This window comes from Erpetoichthys calabaricus, chromosome 4 (assembly GCF_900747795.2).
Source record: "Erpetoichthys calabaricus chromosome 4, fErpCal1.3, whole genome shotgun sequence".
NCBI classification, from domain to species: Eukaryota; Metazoa; Chordata; class Cladistia; order Polypteriformes; family Polypteridae; genus Erpetoichthys; species Erpetoichthys calabaricus.
Window position 1 is genome coordinate 180,752,422 of NC_041397.2, and position 24,841 is coordinate 180,777,262.

General features: G+C 36.5%; 1 protein-coding gene across 1 annotated transcript in view; it reads right to left on the bottom strand.

The window, feature by feature from the left end:
- Positions 1-24,841, bottom strand: part of si:ch211-269e2.1 (cohesin subunit SA-2) — a 176,400-nt gene that overhangs the window by 42,174 nt on the left and 109,385 nt on the right. The window contains 2 exon segments of the mRNA XM_051927091.1: positions 8,784-8,923; positions 23,273-23,447. Of these exon segments, the coding sequence (XP_051783051.1) occupies positions 8,784-8,923; positions 23,273-23,447 (315 nt within the window).

Consider the following 24,841-nt stretch of genomic DNA (forward strand, 5'->3'; position numbering starts at 1 on the left):
TTGCTCGCTAGTGCTTGTCTGTAAACTGCCTCTGACCCACATAGTGTGGAAAATGTGCAAAGGGATTCCACAGTTGTAATGGGGTGTTGGGAGGGACTGGGTGGTATTGCTGAGGCTCTGTACATTACAGGTTACAACTGAGACTGGGCTCCAAAGCTTCTGCCATTCTTAGTAAAATATGATAATAAATTAAAATAAAGGCACAGATGAATTACATTAGTCCAGTGTCTAAAGCAAATATGACACACTTTGTATTTTAAATATGATGCTCAATTTTACACAACTTGTAGAATATGACATACTATGGTAATGAAGTATGAATTCTAGACAGATAAACACAGCAAACTTTTCTCATCTTAAATGACAGCAGTGTCTTTAAAAAAATTGCAAAAAGTAGTTCAACGCTGCAGGAGGCGTAGACCCTGATACCAAAAATGAAGTAACCCATATGGTTAGCTGGAACCATATTGAATACAGAATTTACTACTGGAAACTTCAAATTTTCATCACACAAAAATAGAACATAGAATTCTATTACTATTATTATTTTCTATAGAAATATAGAATATAAATGTTATACCCAGACATTATTTAAAAATCAATGCAAAACAAACTTAACTGCATCATATCTAACATAAAATAAATTTCCTTCAATGGCAGGGAGCCAAAGCATTAAGAGCAAGGCAATAACTAACCCAGGGTGGGCAGCAGCTCATTGCAGGGTCTGCTCACATGCACAACTCACCGGGTCATCGTGCTGGACAGCAACAAAAATTATGTTTCCATTACGTTTATGTAATAAAATAGACACTTAAGCATTCAATAACAGTAGTGCTAGGTCTACTAAAAGCTTGTGACTAAAGGATCAAATAATAACAAAGATAACACACATTGGAGTGCTGGTATATTCAGTACAGCATATGAAAAAAACATAGTAAGCCAAATGTTAACATTTAGAGTTCTCTCAAATGCAGTTCAGCTTTTCAGATAACCAAAACTCCTTCCAAGGTATCTCAGCATAAGTTCCTTTACATTTTAAAAACTATTATCAGATATATTTTGAAATATCTCAAACACATTTTCAGATATCTATGTAATTTCCTGCATGTTTCAAGATATCTCAAATTTACTTTGCATGCATTTTAAGTTTTCCTATTTCTTTCAATGGGACTTCCAATCTAATTTCAAATATCTTGAACTGTATTTAAGATATCTCAAAATGTGCAGAAAGTTGTATTGAGGTAACTGGAAATGCTTTTCAGATACATAAAAAAGGACTTCTCCATGTAAATACAGTATGGACAGGAAGGTACTGCGATATAACTACTGCAGAAATCCATTTGAGGTATCTTTAAATTTTAGATATCTGCACATACTATTTAGTGTTAAGCATGAGCGCTTAGGGTGTGTGGCATTGGTGTCGGGTTAAACGTTGTTACGGGGAAGAATTTAAATGTGACACCATGACCAATCCAGTTTCCAGTTGTCTTAGAATGGAGGAAAACCATCTCAGGGACTGATGAGGTCACTTCCGCCTACGCCCCACCTCTTCTGTTTTTGATCCAGTATAAATACATCCCACTGACAGGAAGAGATTGTCATTCACGACTGGATCTTTGTGAAAGGCTCCCTTACTTTACTAGCAATGAAGTGCTTTACCATGTTTTTTTATTGTTTCTTATCTTTCTTTATCTTTTGTTTCCCCTTGTCTATTTTACATTACATATTTCACAATTTTAAGATCTCCCAAATGAAATAGTGGCCTATTTCAAGATATCAGGAAATAAACTTGAGATATCCAAATACGAGTAAGTATGTTCTGCCAGCGAGGCTGAAAATACATCTGATGAGAAAACCATGAGATGGATGTTAAACAGCAAAAGGGAAAAACCTGGGAAAACAAGAATATGAGCGAAAGTGCCAAGATGTGAGATAAAAATCAAAGTCAAAACTACATTTTCAAAAGAGTAATAAGCAACAACAATGTATTTCTTGTATAGCTCAAATGGGCTTTAACAAGTCCTGTGTTTTAACAGCCCAAAAACCTCAAGTAAACTTTTTTCATGTTGTCATTATGGGGTGTTGTTGTGTAGAATTCTGAGGAAAAAAATGGAATTTAATCCATTTTGGAATAAGGCTATAACATAACAAAATGTGGGAAAAAGTGATGCGCTGTGAATACTTTCCGGATGCACTGTATCTGAACAATATAAAGATATCTGAAATGAATTTTAACATATCTTCATTGTATTTAGAAATATCTGAAAATAGTTTAGAATTTTAAGATATCTTAAAATATCTCAAATGAATTTTATGATATTGTGAAATGACAGGATGTCCCAGTGAAAATTTTGCAGGAAGTCATTCTGAGATGTCCTCACTTGCATTTCAGAGATTTCACAAGATGTAGAATTAGATTTTAAGAGATCTTCAATTGTTTTGTTTACAAGCATCTTGAAATCTACTTGAATTGCATTTAAGATCTTAAAACAAAACGTATTTTCAGAATTCTGTAATTTTGTTTAAGACATACGAGGGGGGCCTCAAAAATAACTAGAATTAAAAAGAAAAAAATGTATATTTCTCAGAACATTTCCAAAATGTAATCACCCTCAAAACACTCTCCCTGAGATGCAATAAACTTCTTCCACCGCTTTTTCCATTGTTCAAAACTGTTCTGAAACTCTACCAAAGTGACAGCCTTCAGTGCCTCCATCATTTGCTTCTTGACCTCCTCTACATTCTGAAAATGCTTTCCTTTAAGGTCCCTTTTCATTCTTGGAAATAAGAAAAAAATCTCAGGGTGCAAGGTCCGGGGAGTGGGGTAGTTGTGGGAAACCATTGTCATCCTGTTTTTCTTGAGAAACTGCCACACACTCAGTGCTGTGTGGGCGGGAGCATTGTTGTGATGCAGAAACAACTCGCCTGATTGCCACAATATTCTCCGCACTGCATCACGCAATCGCTTGAGCACTTCAAGGATGCCGCATGGCCAAATGATACAGAGGGCAGTCTAATACACACACTTAGCGGCAAACGTCGGAACTAACACCCCTCCAGCCTCAAGAAAAAAGTCTCGTTATTTTTGGGTCCCCTTTTGTAACTCTAAATGCTCAATTGGCTTGCCAGAAAAAGCTCTTTTACTGCTTTGTTCACAAAGGCCCATAAGTGTAATGAAGTAGATAAGCAAGCACAAAGTTGTTGGTTAGACATCCACAGTCTGATTCACTCTGTGATCATGAGCTTGTAAACTTAAAACTGACAATGCTTTAACTTTCATAAACCTATATACTGTACCCTGATCTTATACAATGTCTTAGATAAGCTGTCACCCAAATATACAATAATAATAATCAAGTAGTAATTCTTTCTGAGAAGAAAGCTACAAAGGTTTCCATGAAATTATTTTTTCTTCTTCACTGTTGTTATATAATTGAAATGAAAAAATTACAACTAAAGACCAACTTGAGGAGTACAACTATAGCTTGCATGTGTGTACTTCTAAGTTCTCACATATTGTGTCAAAAAGCTCTTCACAAGTTGTCAGCTGTTGAGCACTTATAAATAAAATTAAAGTAAATGTCTTTATGAATTATGAAATGCAAGAGACCTTGACTGCACAGAGAGGATGTTTTGTCATGTCAATGTTTCTAACTCAAAATCTATTTTGCTGCAGTGTACATTTGTGATTTGTTTTTTTTTTTTATTTCTGAATGCTGCTCAAATTTTTCCCTGAATTCCTGTATACGCCGTCTAAGCCAGGGTCCTAGAGCTCCTAAGGCACTTTTGAGATGATACAGTAGGAAACAGAAAATGCAAATCATTCTGAGATTTCAGGTGACATTTTGTGTAAAGTATGGTAAATATGGCTTAGTAATTAAAACAGCTAGGAATAAATGTACTATATAAACCAGAGTAAGTCATTTAACCTGCATGTGCTTCACACAGAGTATCTCTGAAAATTCTGCAAGGTGAATGGGACAACTAAAAATAAATTCTAATTGAAACAACAGATCAGTGTGTAGTAAAGACACTGATTATTTTGTTGAACTGCCCTAATTCACTATGAATTTATTTCTGTATCCACAATATAAAGCAATCATCAGAAATATAAAGTGGACAGTGGAGTGGAGCACAGGCAGAGAGCAACAGACATCTATGCCATTAAACTTTCATCCATTTGTAGCAGTAAATCAGGAGTTTAGGGTGAAACATGGAAAACAAAAAAGTTTAGTTATAAAAGTAACCTTTGAATTAAATATTTTCTTCTATCAATTTTCTGAAGCTGCTTTAATCATTAAAGGAGGTTACAGTGCTGAAATCATTGACGGTAGTATGGGACACCAGTTCATCATATGGCACATCTTGGCACACAGCAGTCAATTTAAATTCACTGTAATGTACCCCTAACACAAACTTTTTACATAAGAAATTTGACAAATGAGAGGACACCATTCAGTACATAAAGCTTGTTTGTTTAGCTAATAGATAAGCTGTCCCAATATCCACAACTCTTTGCATAAAGAAGTGTTTTCTGACTTCAGTCTTGTGGGGACGAAGTAAAAACTGGAAGACAGACAGACAGTGACAGGCAAAGGTATCAAACTCAACCTGCTTGTGCTCTGAGTATTCATATACATGTCAGTCTCTTTGAGGAGTCACGGTTACTGCCATTCCATTTTTTTCTTTACAATCTACAGCTAATGAAGGTTCTCAAAAATTGAAGCAACCCTTGTTCTCCTCTGTTTCATGCTATCTGTTTTGTTTCTACAATCAGGTTTCAATCCAAACCAGTTTCTGTGCAGTTTGCAAATCTCTGAGATGCATCCAAGAAACCTGTCAATGCTCCAGTTAAATAGGATTCAGATTTCAAATCTTCTTCCCTGAGCTAAGATTCAATTTTTAAAGAAGTCAAAAATTCTTCCAAAAATCCAGTCACGAATGTATCCAATATAAAATTATTCACAGGATTTACACAACCATCTTTAAACAATGCTTAAGGGGTTTTGTCCACAGGTCTTTTTTTCCATAGGTAATGGCTCTGCCCTCCCCATCATGTGTGGTCTCCTATTTCCGCATCACTTTCATTCACTTTGGATGTTTCCATTTCCTGTTCTCCACAGCTTTTTCTACCTCCAGTCTAAAGAAGCTCTTCAGTCTCTCCTAGCATCTGACTGGAAAAACTAACAACAAATTTCAAAACATACCTTGAGGAACTGATTTTACAGCTTAATTCTTGTAGAACTTTCTGCTGCTCATACTAATCTCTCCTTGCCATTTACTATATTCTCTCCAGAAAAAGGAGTTGCACTTATTCAGAATGTCTGTTTTCTTTTAATCAGGATTCAGGAAGGCATAGTGCTGTGAGTACAGATTATATTTAATTTTCTCTGCTTCTTTTCTCGGCCTGTGTGAGATGAGGGGGTGTTAGTGGGTCAGGGACTTTCCTTTCTTTTCTTTTTGATGTTTGTTGTTCCCCTTTTTTCTTTTCAAAATACTGTTAACAAAGAAGAAAAGCTTCAGGAGGTGTGAGGCAATAGCTGTAAGCATGCTTTTAAACCTTTTTGGTCACCTTGCTTTTTGTGGAGTATGACCCTATTGAACAAAATGATTTTGGCTACACAGTTATTGCAGATAGTTTACAATCATATTGAGTTAACAAAATTAGATCTACTAAACTGCTATGACCTTCTTTTATGAATGGCTTGTTTTTGTTTCTCCATATACACTCTATACCCACATTATTTGGACATCTGTCTATTAGTAGATAGGGATCCCATTTTACCTCCATTACAGCTTGAGTTCTTGCCATTGACATCAAATTCCACCGAATCCCAAAGGTGCTCTATTGGACTGAGACCTTTGTATTGGACAGGCTAGTGCAGTAAACTGAACTCACCGTTATGTTCATTGAACTACCTTGTAACATGGTGCATTATTATGTTAGAAGTCTCCATTTGAAAAAGGGCACAGTGTGGCCATAAAGAGACACACATAGCCAGCAACAAAGGTACGGTGTGGCACTCAAATAATACTCAGTTGATATTAAGAGACCTGTTTACCAAAAAACATTATCCACAGTATTACACTATACCACCAACCTCCACTGTTGAAAAAAGACAAGATGGATCCATGGTTTTATGCACTTTAAACAAAATTCAAACCCGACAGTAGTGTCTCAGTACAAAAATTTACTTTGTGGGTCCAGCCCTGCCAAACCAGAGAGACACATTCAGAGCTTTCTCCAGCTGATCAAGATAAAAATTCTTACTCCTCAGATTACAAGATAGCTAAATGAGTTCAAACAGTGTGTTCTGATGTGGGGCTGGACACTATTCCCAGCTACCCACTCCTATGTGCTGTTATATGCTGAAAAATAGATTATACTCATAAGGTGACACTTTTCCAACATTTAGATGCATAGTTTTTGTTCATGGCAGCCTAATTTTCCAGTTTCTAGCCAAGAAGACTAGAACCTTACCTGCTGCTGTGTCCCATCCTCTTTAAAGTCTGTGTGGGAACAGAGGCACACTTCTGTTATGAAGCATTGTTATGTGTTTTTCGGACTTTGTTAGCAGAACGAGTCTGGCCATTCTCCTTGGAAATCTCTTACTGACATGCTCTTTTTGCCCATAAAACTTGCAATGACTAAATCCTATATTATATACTGAATCATGTTCTGTAAACTCTAGAAACTAGAGTTTATGATCATTTCAGGAGGGCAACTTTTGTAAGATAGTGGAACTTCCATGCCTGGTAACAGCAATCCTACCAAGATGAGACTTAACTACGTAATGCATCCTATCTGTTCTTTTGACCTTATTTTTATGTTATATATGCAGAGTTGCAGCCGTGTGATTGGCTGTTTGGAGGAATAAACATAATGCAGTAATAAGCAAGTGTGCCTAATAAAGTAGCCACTAAATTTCAGCCAAAGACATAAAAGATTTTTTTTCTTTAAATTGGTGATGATTTTTTGTTAATATTTCTACTGAAGTAAGGCAAAACTTTACACAAAGTCATTTTGTAGTTGTATGTGTATTACAAGACCAGAAAGCTTTCAACCAGAATGACGGAGCTCTTCAGCCAGAATCCCATGCACTGCCTTCTCTAGCTCATCAATATATGACAAACAGACTGCTGTGACAAGCCACTGTCAGAGGTCCAATTAAGGGGAGCACTGCAAAATTGTGTGATGACTGAAACCGAGTTATTTTTATACAGAAGAAAAAACACTTTGTAGACTGTAATATAAAACACTTGATATTAATCGATTAATAGCTTTAGCCTATAGAAAAGACAGGCTGCATTCCATTGTGTATGTTTAAAGTACAGTAGAATAGTCAAGTTTAAGTATTAAATTTTATTGATCAACTGATCACCAAGGTTGAAATTTCTTAAAACACTGTTCAGTGTTTGGACCAGAATCACCTTCAGTTACAGGAACAATTTAATGTCATATTTTAACATTTTCTTAAAATAATAAAGATAGTAAAAAACAAATCACATAATGTATACCGCACTACATAGCTTACACCCGAGACACTGCAAAAGACTTTGCAATGTTGGTAAGCAAGTCTAGAATTGTTAGCCACACATTTAGAAGTGTATGGTCAGCTGGTGGATCATACAAGAAGGTCCTTCCTTACCTGCTTTTTCACAACTTCCTTTTCAAGAGCTTGTGTAACATATTCACTAATGTTCACAAAACACTTTCATTACCACATATTTCTACAAAACGTGAACATCCAGAGTGACAGTTGTACACAAAAAGCAATATTTACCTGCTAGTCAGAATACATCATTTCATGATAGTATTTTCTCATATGCCACTTGCACCACTTTTCTGAAATCCACAAGTTTATGCTGACCATGTCCTTCTAACAGATGTTTTTTTTTTCATAAATGGAGATATACTAGGAGTGGGAAGTATTGCCAGAAATCCATATCATGATATAATTAAAAATTCTGACAGTTTCAGTACCTACCAGAATCATTCATTTGCATGTATTTTCAAACTGAAACATACTTTTTCACCTCCCTGGCTTGAACCAATGAAAGTGTAGTTTTCTTCTTGCTCATTCGCTCAAGCAACCACTGAGAAAACACCAGGTAAGACATATTCGCCTGCTTTAAACATGCATAAATTGTCAAACTTGTTTTATTCAATGCAGAATCATTTGGGATCAAATCCAACACTGATTCACCAACCATGGTGAACCACAGATCATTCTGGTTAAAATTCTTAAGGGAGTAAGCTCAACTTACTACACACAGTTCATATACAAATCTACACACAAACATTTTGCTTTTATGACACTAATAGACCAAACCAAAAATCAGATTTCCAGTTCCATTTGCCTACACAGACTGACATATTTTGTGTTTTGCTTTAATTTGTTTTGCAAGTTTTCTATACTGATGAAATGTTTTTTGCAAAATCTATACTGAAATATATAAAAATATGTTATCAGGTCTGGTGGTCATGAGTGTGCTATGCAATGAACTAAGTTCATGTCAAAGGGATTGTTGCTGCTCCAATGCTTTAAAAGGTCAGATGGCCAAATTAATGAATGGAAAAAGAGTAAGAGTAAGTATGACCTAAATGAGAAAATTTACAGGTTGAAAATTATTCAAGCAAATTAACTGTGGTGAATTTTTCAGCTGTCCCTATGGCAAAAAAGAAAAATAAAATCTATTGAGAAACAAAATGATGTTCTAAATTAATTTCTCATGTTAACAAAATCTTACAAAGCCTAAGAGAAACAAGGAAATGTGTTTACCTTCATGTACTGTTTAAAGATTTCAGCTGCTCCATTCATTTCCACAATACCATTTACAACAAGTTTACAGTAAGAAGCCAGCAGAGTTCGTCTTTTATGTAGATTATTAAGCTTACTGGAATCTTCAGTGATGTCACTGCCTGAGAGAAAGGAAAAAATCTTATGTGCTATAAAATCATAGGGAATAAACAAATCTTAAAGAGATAAAATCCATCCTATACTAAATCTGCAATAAGAGAATATACCACAATCTTGGAGTTTTTGACTCTATGTGAGCCCCTTTAGCTTTGGTAAGTTAATGTCTACAGTCAAGCAACCTGCTTCTTTAGTTCCTAAGAGACGACTCCAATTGATCTTCTGTGAAACATAAGAGTAAATCTCATTCTATCAGCATAGTATTCAGCCAAACATCAAAGTGTTTCCTGCTTATAGGTTTAAGTTTATTTATTACAATTTTTTTAGGTTTTAGGCCCAATAAAAAACTAAAAGGTAGCAGAATGACTATGAATTTTCCAGAAAAAAACATTGGCTTATTTCAGATCAGCAGAAAACTCCAAGTGCTCTTTATTGGAATTCCTAAAGTGGCGAACATCTAAGAAATCAATGTGTCAAGTTAAAAGTTTATTAAGCTGTTTACTTGACTATTTTTACATAACCATAGCTGGTTGGTATTATCTCTATGTATATGGAGCAGCAGCTCCAACTACAGGTGGTTATAAATTTGGACTGCCAATGCCCTGATGGGTCAGAAAAAATTGATTTTTTTGTTTGCTATCTGAACTCCATGGCTGCACTGTTCTCCTTGCTGTGTTACGCTCTGTGCGAGTAACAGCTACAGAATGGGAAGGAGAAAGTGCTGTCTCTTGAAGCCAAATTATAAAATGCTCTATTATTGAATCAGTGACAAGAAACGGGTGTTGCTATAAAGAAAAGGGATGTGGCGGAGTCTGAAGGTCACTGACAGCTAAATCACTCCAAGGTGTAGTGTTCAGATTCACACCATTGTAGAGATGGTGATTTGTTTGGTGAGAACCCCAGGAATGCACCCAACATTGGCCTAACTCACACGACTCACACAGAGAGAAATGAAATAACAGTATATAAATGAAGCTGTATAAAGGTGTATATTAAATGAAACAAATTAAGTTATCATTGTGGGTGAAAGGGAGGGCTATCAAATACCAACACAGCAATAAACACCTAACAATAAACACTTGCGACAATGTCCTTAACACAGTCCAAATGCACTGGTAATGGATGAGATGGAATGGAGGAAAAACTGATAGTCCATGGAACAGCTTTCTGTAAGAAATGCATCAGACAGTCCTACCGTTAGACCTGATGTGGTCAGTGGTGATGAGATTTGGGAACGCTCCCTCCGATGAAACATGAGGACCAATCCAACACTATTCACACGACAGGTAGGCACTCTTGCAGGTACGATGATCCAGGATGGAAACAATATTCCATAGGTGGTATTGTAGACAAGACAAATGGATCAACACAAACAGAAAAAACTGACTTGCTTTACTGTTTAACCGGTTTCCTTTTAAAGTTCCCACCAGCCACTCTTGTCCCCAACAGCCCCTACACTCTCTGCAGTCGTTCAATCAGGACAGTACCTTTGGAGCAGCTTGGAAATGGAGTCCTTTAGTTTGTAGTGCTGCTACAAAGGTAACCCATACCTGGATATTAAGTAAGTAGTCGTAGAATTCTTTATTCCATATTGACAGGACAGGAGAATAAAAGAACCACCTCAATTAAGCAAATGAGTATATATCCCAGCGAAGCCACAGTAGTTTGTTCCAGACTCATGTGATTCTTTGTGTAAAGAAGGGTTCCTGGCTTAAATACATTCCACTGGTGTCCTTAAGTATGTTATATCCTCTTTAATCAAAAGAACTGTGTTGGATCAACTTACACCAACCAGCCACAGCTTTAAAACTACTGGCCTAATATTATATAGGGCACCTCTCGTGCATAAGATCCTTATAGTTGCCCATTTTTTCTGCTTCCTACACCTCAACTTCAAGAACTGACTGCTTCCTTGCTGTCTAATATATCCCACCCCGTGAAAAGTGCTGTTGTTACAAGACAATCAATGTTATACACTTAACTTGTCAGTGGTTTTAATGTTGTGGCTGATCAGTGTATCTGCATCCTTCTCTGCTCAAGACTACAGAGATTTACTTCCCTAAGCTTGCCAGTGCAAGACATGCTCTTAAGTCCTGGGATATATTTGGTTGCTCAGGTATGATTAAAATATTTAGGGGGCTGTAAAGGCTACATGTTAGTAATACTGCTTGAGAAGGTATGATTAATGGACATTATATGTGGGCTTGTGTTTGGTTAAGAAATGGTGATGGGTTAAAGACATGTTACTTAGGGAAGTAACTTAATTAAACAAAGTAATGTGAAGATAGAGCTTAGCTTCTTTAATCTGTCCTGAATAATATTTTATAATTATTTTTGTTCTTGCTTTTGGAAAGTTCATCGAGGACACTGCGCACTAGTAGCCTCAGTATGCTGAGCCATATCATCAAATTTGATAACCTTTGCAGTAGAGGGCATCCAAATTCCACAGAAGCTAAAATTATTTGCTTTCACAGCAGCACTTTAATCTTTATTTTTCATTTATATCTAGATTAGACATTTAAGTCTACCCTTCACCCAATCTTATGCAACTCTGTTCATTTTTCCATTTGAACTAAAAGCTCCTCACCTAATCGCTTTAACTTGGCTTTGCTTTATTACTCCTCTAGTCTGCTTTACTCTAAATTTTCCTAGTCTTTCTCACTCAATTTTTAATTTCTTATCTTAATGGATTTTCTAGGACAACACACAGTTGTAATAAAGTAAAATAAATATTTTTACATCTGTTTAGTCCATGCCTAATTTCTTTTTCTTCTCAGCATGCATTCTCAATGTCTTTTTCAAATTGCAATGCCAGTTTTACCTCATATTACCCCTTTTTATTTTCAAATGCAGACAGGATTTCTGACTTGTCCAGTTTACAAATGTTCAGACAAATTTAACTAAGCCACCAGTGCATTCATGTACATGCAACTCAATTTATTGTTTTGCATCATCCTGAGCATCTCACCTCTGGCCTCCCTTTTCAAACAAAGAAAAATACACTGACCCAGCCTTCCGGATGCCATGAGTGGCAGACAAGTATGGCCAATGTCCTATTTCCTCTCATATACAATGGTCTTTAAGAAAAGCTTTTAAAATTCTGAAGTTAATATAAATATATTTTTAAAACATGTGAAATTCTAATGTTTCTGGATGAAGATGGAAAAAAACAGAAGAGCAACACTGGCATTCAGAAATTTTCAGCATGTTAGTGGTGTTATTTGCTTACCGATTTCATACATACACAACTAACAAATCACTGTCTGTAATTTTTATTATTTTTTAAAACTTCCTGCACAAACATGGAGGTTGTTGCTAATGTTTGCTGACCTTCCTGGAAACTTTTAATGTGAATTGGGTAGGTGGTTTTCACATCAACCTCTTCTCCACCACACTGTTCTGTTTTGGTTACTTCATTGGCTCTATCTATACTATTTACAAATGTAAAAAAAATCTACTAAAAATAGTTTGGTTTAATTTATACCCTGCAGAATACTTATATGCATCAATCTCTTGTCTCAAAGTAGATGTAGGACAACTAATTACTAATCACAGTAAGCTTATAGTCCCTGATGCCATGTTTTTTCTGATTCCACTGTTCAATCCTGAAAAGCAGCACTTAAAACTTATCATACTCCATTTAGGATATAAACATCTTTTACATTTTATTGCTCTATTCACAGGAAAGTATTTAGAAGGTGTTATAACATATAAATAAACACAGTTTTGACTTAAGAATTTTTCCCAGTTATGTATTTTTCCATCTCCATTATTGAAGCTAAAAAGAGAAAGCAGATATTTGTGCGCTTGTGTGGGCCACACAGTGTTCCCTTATTAGTCTGACACATTTTCCTTTTGCCCTGCCACTCACCGATTCTTCAACTACAATATTACAGTGTCTGTAAGCACATTTTCCTGCTCCTTTCAAACACAGCCATTTGTCAGATCACTCACAGCTGCTCGAGAAAGCGTCTCGGTTTCATATAAAACATCTGCTTAACTCATTTGATGGTGAAATCCTCTGATTAACCTTTAGCATGCAACATGACACCTTTTGTCACATTTCAATCTTCTTAAATGAGAGACATGGAGTGGGTATGACTACAGCGTTTAACTGCTTGAACCATTTTTTGACGCTGGTTGCCTCTCCTGTTAATTTCACGTTCACTTCATGTTGGTGATGTAGTCCAGCAGTAACTCTAGTATTACGTGAACTAGGAAATATAAATTTGTATGGTGGCTGCATGTGAGTTAGTGTCCTCTGCATCCATAAAAAACACATCTGCATCCTCTAATGTTTCTACTTAACTTTTAAACGCTTCAATTCAATTACTTCTAAACCTGGCATGAACACCTTTCACACTGGACACCATGCTAAATTAAAATGTTGAATGTAATTTAAAAGAAACATAAAATATATTTATACCTCAAGTAAATACCATTTGGCTGAAAGAAAGATTATAGTGGTTTCTAAAAACACTGGGGGGGCTCTTGATAGACACTTTCCTAATTAAAAATATGTTAGAGGACTTTGATGACTATGTAGCAATTTAATACCAGAGAGCCACAATATTTAATGAAAAACTAATTAAAAACAGTTTTGCACTGTAAGAAAATATAACTATTAAAAATAGCTCTGGATTTTCTTCTTAAGTTTCTTTCATTTAGCAAGAAATTCTGACAAAACATTAGCAGAGATTACCATCTAGTGGTGGAGGTGAGGAATATGCAGCTTAACCAAACTGATCCCTGAAGATTTGTCCTCATCTCACACTCCCCTGTCTTGTACAGTATGGATATACTAAACTTCAATACAGGGTAAGATAGTTGTAACATATTTTTTTAATTTAGGAACTGATTTGTTTGATACAAAGGTTAAATATTTTTTCTTCATATTACATTGTTCTTCTCTAACATGCCCACAGTGTATATAGTTGTTAATGCTGCTGCCTCACAGCCTCAGTGACCAAAGTTCAAGTCACAGGCCTGGGCAACAACTCTTTACATGTCCTCCCTGTGTATGTGCAGGTCTTCTCTGGGTACTCCAGTTTAACTCTTTAGATTTTAAACAGCAAATTGTGACTCTTAATTGTCCTTATTGTGAGTTAGTGTGTGTGTGTATGTGTCAGTGTGTCCTGGAATTAACACAACTGGCTCCTGCCTTGCATTAAATGCCGACAGAAAAGGCTAAAAACCAATATGACACTCAACTGGATTAAGCAAGTCCAAAAATGAATGGATGGGTCAGATAAGTGGTTTATAAAGTATTTATCATTACCAACTTTCCAAATCTTTTTAATAAAGGCTTTCCTCTCCTGTGAACAAAGTCTTGATCTTGGGATTACACCTCACTAAGTAACATTAATCATTACTTCAGGATCATACTCTAAGATGTAATGACGCACAACGTAAATTTACACCACATGCAAATTTTTATTATTTAAAATGATAAGAAATGTTGATGCCACATTGATCACAGTGGCACACATTCATGGAAAGGTGTTATATAAATAAAGTGTATTATTATTAATATTAGAATATGCAATCAGTAAGACTTCATTAATTATTTGTTCCTGCCTAACTTGATTTTCGTGCATTCATAATCCAAGCAATAAGTAGCTGTCAAAGCAAAAAAAAGGTTGAATTAAAAAAGGAGAATAAATAAAAATACTGGCAACCACCCCCACATACTGGCTATGTGACTTCATTGAACAGGCCATCTTGCAATTATAATGCCCACATTATTGATGAGAAACAGAAAAAGATGAATGAAAATTATTTTGTGTCTTGGTCAAATGTGAACATACATGGAATAATGGAAGTAACTTTGGATTTAAGGAGCTTACACAAGTATTTAAATTGTTTGTGATCCTCATCCTACTGTATCATTGTCACTGTCCTGAAAGTACATGCAAGGAAGAATTTCACTGTAGTATGTGCACTATTTACTATTTATACAGAACAACATACTTAAATTTAAAAATATGACCAACTTGCTGCGATACTTAACCTTTATAACAGCTAATTCAAATTTTAAAATGTTTCAATGGTATGTTTGGCACAATAATTTTCAAGGGGCCGCATGGACCTGGGACAGAGGTACTGTACTGTCAGAAGGGGTAAAGCCATCCTGAGAAGCTGTGCAGAAAGTGTGTGTGACTGTGAGAAGGTGAAAGTGAGAAAATCAGCAATTATGAGATCCACTTCTTTGCTTAAATCCATTGGCAGCTCCTTAGTAAGATAAACAGATGATAATCTTTTTTTGTTAACTAATTTTTATTGAAATAGAATAACTACAGAGGTATCAGATATTAAAGGATATAATAGAAGTAACAACATCCAGAAAGAGAATGATCAAAAACAGAATTATAATCTGCCACCTTTCTCCCACACCCCTCTTGTCAATAACTGGCCCTGAGCAAGTAAAGAAAGAAAGAAAAAGTAAAGCATCGCTGTGCTTCCCATTCCAAAACAGCCCTCCTCCAGAAGAGAGAAAAAGGAAGTCTGAAGCAATAAGCTCCCAATCTGAAGACTGTCTTGTCTGAAGAACCATTTATTTGTGCTGCCAACAGCTCTGCTGTAATCAAGATAATAACGGCAAACCTCCAAGCTTTAAAAGTGATGCTAGAGGATTGTTCTACCTAACGAGCAATTAGATGATGGCAGCAATTGATCATAAGAAATAACTTGTTGATGAAAAATAGAAAAAGATGAAGGCAGAGAAGTCTAAAAGTAATAATAATCAAGCAAATTAATGAATAATAATACTCAGAAATAGTGGCAACACAACAGGAGATAGATGACCTGAGAGCAGCCAACGAAGGACATGTCTAGAACTTGTGGGAGGAAGTTCCCAGAGTGTTAAGTGAGCAATGTTTATACAGCAGGTCGGTCACTAGACCAAGTAAAAAGACAATTAAGGAGTAAAATAAGTCCACTGAACAAAATAGTGTTGTATGGGCTGGTGAGTTTGATTTTTTTGAGGAAAGCATAACATTTTCAAAACTTGCACACCAATGCATAGGATCAGATGAGGGATGGTCTGACTCTCTTTTGCACAATATAGAGAAAGGCTCCCTGCCAGATTTACACAGAAGGACATACACTGTAGAATCAATGCCTACCAAAGCTATGGAAGAATATTTGTGCCAAAATTAAATGCAATCCAACATGTTAAGTACACTACAATACAATGCATATGCACATAGTGCATTTAATTTTGGTATGGTTTTATTGTGTCATACTTAAAACATATCAACCAAATGATCTACTACTATTCACTACGGCAAGCAATTTTCATGTTAGTTTAAAATCAAATACAAATGCTATTGCATTTTTTTATTTCATTTTATTTTCAAAAAACCAGAGTATTATAATGGCAAGCTACTCAGTCAAACATGTAACAATAACTTAACAGATATACCATTTACTTCGAAAAGAATATAAAGTGTGCAAAAAAAAAGAAAACAGTAAAACAGAATAAAATTCAACTCTACTCAAGAGAAAGAGAAAAAGAATGGAGACAACAGCGAAAAAAACTTCCAACTTTTTAAAAATATGATAAAATTATTCATAACAATCATAGGCTCAGAATGCTTAATCTAAAATAACATAAATTAATTCTTGCCATGTTTTGTAGATATCCTCTGAGACAGAACTTTATTTTCTATAATTTGAGATAATATAGAATGTAGGGAATCCATTCCCGGACAGGTTTATCCATTCCCGGGTATTCGGGAATCCCGCATGTCATTCCCGGGAATCTGAATGACACAGTGCACGGGCATCTCACATGTGAACGGTTTTAGAACGAGCGACACCTATTTTTAATAAAACTACTGCAATATGTTGACACCAATAAAAGACTAACCTTAACTACAAGCAGTTCATGCTGTCATATAAGTACATGTATCTAGTTAGTTGCGGTAATAAGTGCGTAGAAAGCACAACGTGTCGAGCGTGCGGTCGTCCAGGCGAGAGCACACCTTCGTGCAGAGTACGCCAGCCGCTGAGAAAGCACACTCTGCCTCCACTGAAGTAGGCGGCACAATCATCAGATACTGATACACTTGCTCTAAACAACGCCCGCGCTTGCCGTTGCTCTGAAACACCGCCATTTCAGCTTTTACTGATGCATCCAGTTTCTTGTCATCATCCTGTGATGGCAAGTTTCTTGGCACAGATAACTCGGTCATTTGTACAAGGCTTTCAACACAAACAACTGATGTTCCAATTGCCGACAGGACCCAATCTCTGCTCCAGTTGGAAACTTGACACCAGCCTGTACTGTCAACAGCACAGACGTCAATGAACTCTGCCCTGTCCTGGCATTCGTGAGCTGCAGAGTGCAGACACCTCCCAGTCCACTGTGCTCAGTCTTAGTGGGAGCCAGGAGACTGACTGCTGCTGGTCTGTTGTTGACTGAATTAAAGAGCAACACACTATACCATGGAACAAAAAACCGTGCCACTTAATTATTTTCAACTATAACTCTCTTATTTCTTGATCGATTTTTACACGCTATACATGCAAGCGTGGCTGTTCCCGTTCAGCCAGGAATTCCAGCAGTTTTATTCCCAGGAATGCGGGAAAGGGAAACATCCGGGAATCCCGGGCTCCCAGAATGGATTCCCTAATAGAATGTCGCTTACCCACTGAATTATAGAAGGTAGGGTCGGGTGTACTGCATTGTAAATTCATGTCCATAGATGACGTGTCATACCTAAAAGCACACCACACGTATTGCATTTCATTTAGCAGCTGCTCCAAGTGTACTGCATTTCAATTCAAGACCACACATTAATCATGCTAAAACTGAAAGTAATCAAATAACTAATCAGCATCAAAAGGTAAGGCAAGAGGCGTCAAAATTGGGGTAGGAATCATTTCAATCACAAGTGTGTTTTCCCAGTGTCAAAGATGGCAAACCTAGAATTGATAAGGCAGGTGTTCCGGCGTCTCATTGAACAGGTGAAACCGTGTCAACTGGTTGCTGAAAATGACCGGTGTAATAGAAGTAGTTCTTCATGAGAAGAATTTCCAACTGCAGAACAACATTAGAACGCATTCAATTGCTAAAGTCCTGAAGAGCTGAAACATATGATTATGCAGATCATCAACTGGCGTGTACGAACACCAATATTTCCCTAAATATGGTTTGTAAATAACTGTAGGTAGGGATGATAGTACCTGTTATTACTAAACTTCTTCATGTATCGGTCACGACTATCAGAAGAAGAATGGAACAATATGATATAAGAAGTGGAACCAAACACCCCTTGCTCCACCTTTTGATGCCAATTGGTCATTTGATTACACACTAAGCTAGATGAAATATGTTGCTTTGCTTTTTATTTATGATATGTGCTCTATGAACAAGAATTAAAATGCAATACACCTTTGTATTGCACTTTAAACTAACACGAATTGTGTGCTGTAGTGAACCGCAATGTTTTTAATTATGACATGATAAATCCATGCAAAATTAAACATCATGTGCATATGCATTGCACTGCAATGTAGTAAACATGTTGGATTACATTTAATTTTGGAATGAGTAATCTTTCATACAAAACAAGCTAAAAAAGAGGCAACAAAGTTGCACAGAAGATCTAATATATAAGCCTTGCACCAGTACCAAATATCTTTTTAGATACAGTGAAAAACTGATAGGACCTGTCAACATCTTCATGTTGCTAAGGGGACAATTAGCTTTTTGATAATGAATTATGCTGTACTGATGAATGTTAAATCATGTACCCAATGTACATTAACCTTAAAAATGTTCTACACATTCTTGAGGACACTTACCAAACTTACTCCCAAAGTCCCCAGAAAAAGTCTCTCAGTGAAAAAAAGAAAATAACTGAATGAAGTACTAAGACCAGTTTCTGCATTTCACCATACACTACCAGAGAAACATTTACAACACAGTTTTTCTGTTTTTTTCTTCAAATTGAATCAGTTGAAATCCAGTGAGTGACCTAAAATAGTGAAAAGGTAAGCAGTAAACTGCCAGAGGTTTAAATTTAAAGCTTAGGTTAGCAAAAAATGAAAAAAAGTAAATTTCAGAATATTAGAAATGGGCCTTCTTCAGGGAACAACTAATAGGTTACAACCTACAAGTGATCTGAAGCAATAAAAGTAAATTAAGCCTTGCAAGATGAAGCAAAAAATATGCACAGGTGGCCCAACTTCTGTTGATTACTTAAAAATCCTGTCTGTCTTAAAGCAGAATTAGAACAGACTGTGTTACTACACCCTCTGAAGTACTACTTGGACAATATTACACTGGCATAGAACAAATAAACAATGGCAAATAAAAAAAATAAGTCAAGGAATTGTTCAGTGTACAAAATTTTAAATCAAATTTTTGATTCATCCAAGTAGCTCAAATAATAGCCAAACTGTGGCAACCCTTTTGATTCAGAATGCCAGTCACTATGTGCAAGTCACAAACTCCAGAACCCACAGATCATCACACTTCCTCAGTTGGTGTCACTGCATTTCAACTGATGAAATTTGAAGAAAAACTGGAAATACAGATGTTCTAAAACATCTCCCTGGTAGTGTATATGTTTTGGATTCAAATTCATTAATGAGAAAAATAAAGTCTTCCACTATATTTGCTGCATTTTCATATACAGGTGCTGGTCATAAAATTAGAATATCATGACAAAGTTGATTTATTTCAGTAATTCCATTCAAAAAGTGAAACTTGTATATTAGATTCATTCATTACACACAGACTGATGTATTTCAAATGTTTATTTCTTTTAACGTTGATGATTATAACTGACAACTAATGAAAGTCCCAAATTCAGTATCTCGGAAAATTAGAATATTGTGAAAAGGTTCAATATTGAAGACACCTGGTGCCACACTCTAATCAGCTAATTAACTCAAAACACCTGCCAAAGCCTTTAAATGGTCTCTCAGTCTAGTTCTGTAGGCTGCACAATCATGGGGAAGACTGCTGACTTGACAGTTGTCCAAAAGACGACCATTGACACCTTGCACAAGGAGGGCAAGACACAAAAGGTCATTGCTAAAGAGGCTGGCTGTTCACAGAGCTCTGTGTCCAAGCACATTAATAGAGAGGCGAAGGGAAGGACAAGATGTGGTAGAAAAAAGTGTACATGCAATAGGGATAACTGCACCCTGGAGAGGATTGTGAAACAAACCCCATTCAAAAATATGGGGGAGATTCACAAAGAGTGGACTGCAGCTGGAGTCAGTGCTTCAAGAACCACCATGCACAGATGTATGCAAGACATGGGTTTCAGCTGTCGCATTCCTTGTGTCAAGCCACTCTTGAACAAGAGACAGCGTCAGAAGCGCCTCGCCTGGGCTAAAGACAAAAAGGACTGGACTGCTGCCGAGTGGTCCAAAGTTATGTTCTCTGATGAAAGTAAATTTTGCATTTCCTTTGGAAATCAAGGTCCCACAGTCTGGAGGAAGAGAGGAGAGGCACAGAATCCACGTTGCATGAGGTCCAGTGTAAAGTTCCACAGTCAGTAATGGTTTGGGGTGCCATGTCATCTGCTGGTGTTGGTCCATTGTGTTTTCTGAGGTCCAAGGTCAACGCAGCCGTCTAGCAGGAAGTTTTAGAGCACCTGCTGCTGACGAACTTTATGGAGATGCAGATTTCATTTTCCAACAGGACCTGGCACCTGCACACAGTGCCAAAGCTACCAGTACCTGGTTTAAGGACCATGGTATCCCTGTGATTCTTGATTGGCCAGCAAACTCGCCTGACCGTAACCCCATAGAAAATCTATGGGGTACTGTGAAGAGGAAGATGCAATACGCCAGACCCAACAATTCAGAAGAGCTGAAGGCCACTATCAGAGCAACATGGGCTCTCATAACACCTGAGCAGTGCCACAGACTGATCGACTCCATGCCACGCCGCATTGCTGCAGTAATCCAGGCCAAAGGAGCCCCAACTAAATATTGAGTGCTGTACATGCTCATACTTTTCATGTTCATACCTTTCAATTGGCCAACATTTCTAAAAATCCTATTTTTGCATTGGTCTTAATTGATATTCTAATTTTCCGAGATACTGAATTTGGGACTTTCATTAGTTGTCAGTTATAATCAACAACATTAAAAGAAATAAACATTTGAAATACATCAGTCTGTGTGTAATGAATGAATCTAATATACAAGTTTCACTTTTTGAATGGAATTACTGAAATAAATCAACTTTGTCACGATATTCTAATTTTATGACCAGCACCTGTACATTGAAACGAAATAACTGTTAATGAATGCATTCCCATGGCCTGTACCTCCTAGTTTCACCTCAGCCTTTTTCTCATTACTGCCTGTTCACATGATTCATGACTTTGCATGGTATTTGAGCACCACATAAACATTCAATAAATTTATTAGATCACAAAGAAACGCTATTTGCATTACTACTTATACTTCATTATTTGCCCTGTGGAGGCATTTAGGTCCTAGATCGACCTATTGAATATTTGAAATTGCTATAGGCTTATAATTTTGTGAAATGGCAAGTATAGCGAGTGGAGTGGTCTTTAACTTTAATTTGCATGCATAAAGGCACTATTCTGGCACTACTATGTACAGTACATCCTGGACATGGTACAAGTTTAGATTACCACTGCTCAAAGCATTTGAGGAGGCATGCAAAACATGGTGGGCAGCTGTGGTATGAAGTATACTTCCTGTGAAATATGCCTGTGATCTAAAATCAGAATGCTTGGCACACAGCACAGGACAACACTGCTCTCAGGATATTTATAAATCCACATTGCAAGAGACCCACATAAGGGTCTGAATGTATCAGTCAGCTGGGAAAACAATCAGCCCACTTTACTGCATTATGTGCAGTTTCTTAATTGTTAGAACAAAACATCCTACATAAATTTTAAAAAATGCTGTTGTGAAAGCCTTATACTGAATACTGTGGGCAATTTGGGTTTCTGAACCACTTGATTGTGACTTAAGGAATATCAGTGGTGTACACCAACTAGTTACAACTAAAAGAAGAGAGATCGATATTCACATTTTAGATCACTGAAAGCATTCTGCACCTGAAAATGGCTAACACATGATGGGGAGTATTTAAAATGTTATATATGAGTTATTTTCACAATTTTTGGTTTCAAGAATTGGTAGATGTTCTGCCTCAAACCCTTTTGCTTGGTTCTTTTCTTAGCACCACCTACTGGCGTCAGTTGTTATGCAACACTAACTATGTAGGAATAACATGATAATAAGGAGAAGCTCCAGTAGCGTTGCTGCTGTGCTACTGCATACCTCAGTGCTTCTGCAACAGCCACCATTTTAGTGTTTCATGTTCTAAGCACTTCTTGTGATTCTGACATTTCTGACTCGTTTCTTTGTTTTTTGTCTTGCTTGCTTATTTGTATTGTGTTCTGACATCCTGTCTTCCTTTAGATAACTATTTACTGATTATGTATTTCAATAATGGTTTATGCCTTTTTGTCACAGTTTACACAATTCTGCATCTCAATGAACTTTTGCACTGACCAGCACACTTTATAGTACACCACAGTGGAATGAGTACCTGACAGCTGGGTGTTGTGGAAGTGCTGCCTCTTTGTTCCCTTTAAGGACAGAATGCTGTAGATGGTAATATTGGAAAAACATTGCTGAGGTTATTTACTTCCAGTATCGTCTTTGTCCAATACACTTCTCAGGGTGTACAATGGCATATCTCTGTGACCTGGGGTTAGATTAAAGTTACCGGCCCTTGTTTTAAAAGACCACCAAAGGTGTCTGATATCAGAAAGGGTATCTGACTGTAAAATATTGTGCTCCAATACTTCCAAAATTCAGAAAATGACCACTAAACCAAGTGAAAGTTTAGAGAGGGCAATTTAATTTGAATGTGTTGTCCAATCTGCACTGTTGCATTTTAGCCAGCAAATGTGATCTCCCTTATGAAAGGAAAACCTCACTTGGTATCCCCACGAACCACAAACCTTTTTCTTCCTTTTGTCTTTCTCTTCATTTCACAACTGATATTTACTTCATTGTGAAAACTAAAATTAGCCTGGTGCCTGATGAAAGGTGAATAAGGAAACTAAGAATTTACCATCTTGTTTTTTGTTAACTATATTACTCATGCTATTTATATATAACATGTTAACAATATATCTACCATAATACTAGTTTAAATATGATAATACATCAGTATATTTATTTTCCTTCACAACTCATATGTTATTTTCTCTTCTCAAAAATAAAAAAAAATGTTTGAGACAGTTAAAGTGACAGCCAATGAGCAGGCAGGTCTTTCTAAAGCACACTATTCCTACCCAAAATTAATAGTGCATTATACAGTTTATATATACCTTTAGTTCTTCTCTGTTGATCTTCATCAGTGAAAACATGAACTTGAACAAAACCAAGCAGAGCTGCTTGCATCTCAGAGTCGGGAATAAGCACAAACGGTGTAAAATCCACAGTCTCCCCAGAATGAAATTGGCAGTTGCAAGCAATTAACAAGTCACAAACCACCAGGAAGGCCTAAAATGTGCCAAAAAGCGACATAATACAATTAACAATTGTGTGTGACCATTACTTCTAGTTCTAGTGCAGCACAGTACCATGAGAGAGCACAACTGGAAAAGTGAGATTCAAACCAAAAAATGCCAAATGAAATGTACAGGAAAGCTGGAGATGACAAAAAATTGTTTTATATAGAACTTGGAATTTTTTATTTAATTCAATACTATTGTACTTTAATGTGTCCTTCAAGAGAAAACATGCAAAAGGTATGCACCATTTTACTTTCCTGTTCTTACATTAATTCTTTCTTAATCTTGTTGTCTGAATTTGGCAGGAAAATAATACATAATTTAGTTAATTGATTGTGTTGGTATTTTTCATATTAGGCAGTGTATGTGATATTTCAATGTTGAGTGTAACTTTTAACACAGGCAAATTGCTAATTCCAGTGATTTTAGGTGCAGAATAATGTATTGGAAAAGCTGACTACAGTATTCCAGAATAATAATTTGTATTGCCATGATGATCAATATATGTGTTTTGCCTTTTCATGCGCCCGAGTTTAGGAAATTGGTTTATTATAAAATGGGGCTTAACTTTTACATGGAAAGAAAACCAGAGTGAAGGGCTGAAGCATATAAGGAAGTAGAGCTATGGGTTTACATTTTATGAAAACTTGTGTAGAGGTAATGCAGCTAAACATCACTTTTTTGATAGGCAAGATGCTCAATATATTGTGTGCAATCAAATACACACCAGTTGCAGAAAACATTTATTTTTTTCCTTTTTCATTTTATTAGCTGCGCATGGATTTTCACTTCAAAGCCTTTGACTTGAAATTTGCAAATAATTTTGTCTGCTCTTCTACTAGCTCACCCATGTTATCCTCAATCTTTTTCTTTCTCTATTTGTAATCTGTATCTTTACGGTGTAAAGAATCATACAGACCTCTATCCTTGATTTCCCTTTGGTCCAGAAACCTTTCTTCTCTTTCATTCCCCCTGTCATTTGACACGATTCCTCAAAGTAAGGTATTGTTCCAGACACCCCAACTACCATTTCAGGCTTCTGCACTCTCCTTCACATAGTCTGGCACCGTACACCCATTCTTTTCCTTTTGGCCTCACGTATGTTGTCACTTGCTATCTTCTTTTCTTTCTCTAAATATTCCACTGTTACATAAAATACTTCTTCTTTTAGTGCTTTCTCTGCTTCCTCTTAATCACTATTAACATAAATTATTCTGCCTCGGTACATTGGTAGCTAAACTAATTTTTGCCTCCTGCTGGAAAACGCGGAGTGTGTTACTGTGGATAGTTGGCAGCCTTCCTTCTATAATTTAATTCATCTTGAATTATCTGCATTATGGATTAATGGTGCCTCCAGCAATTCAGCTGAAAGCTGGACTACTT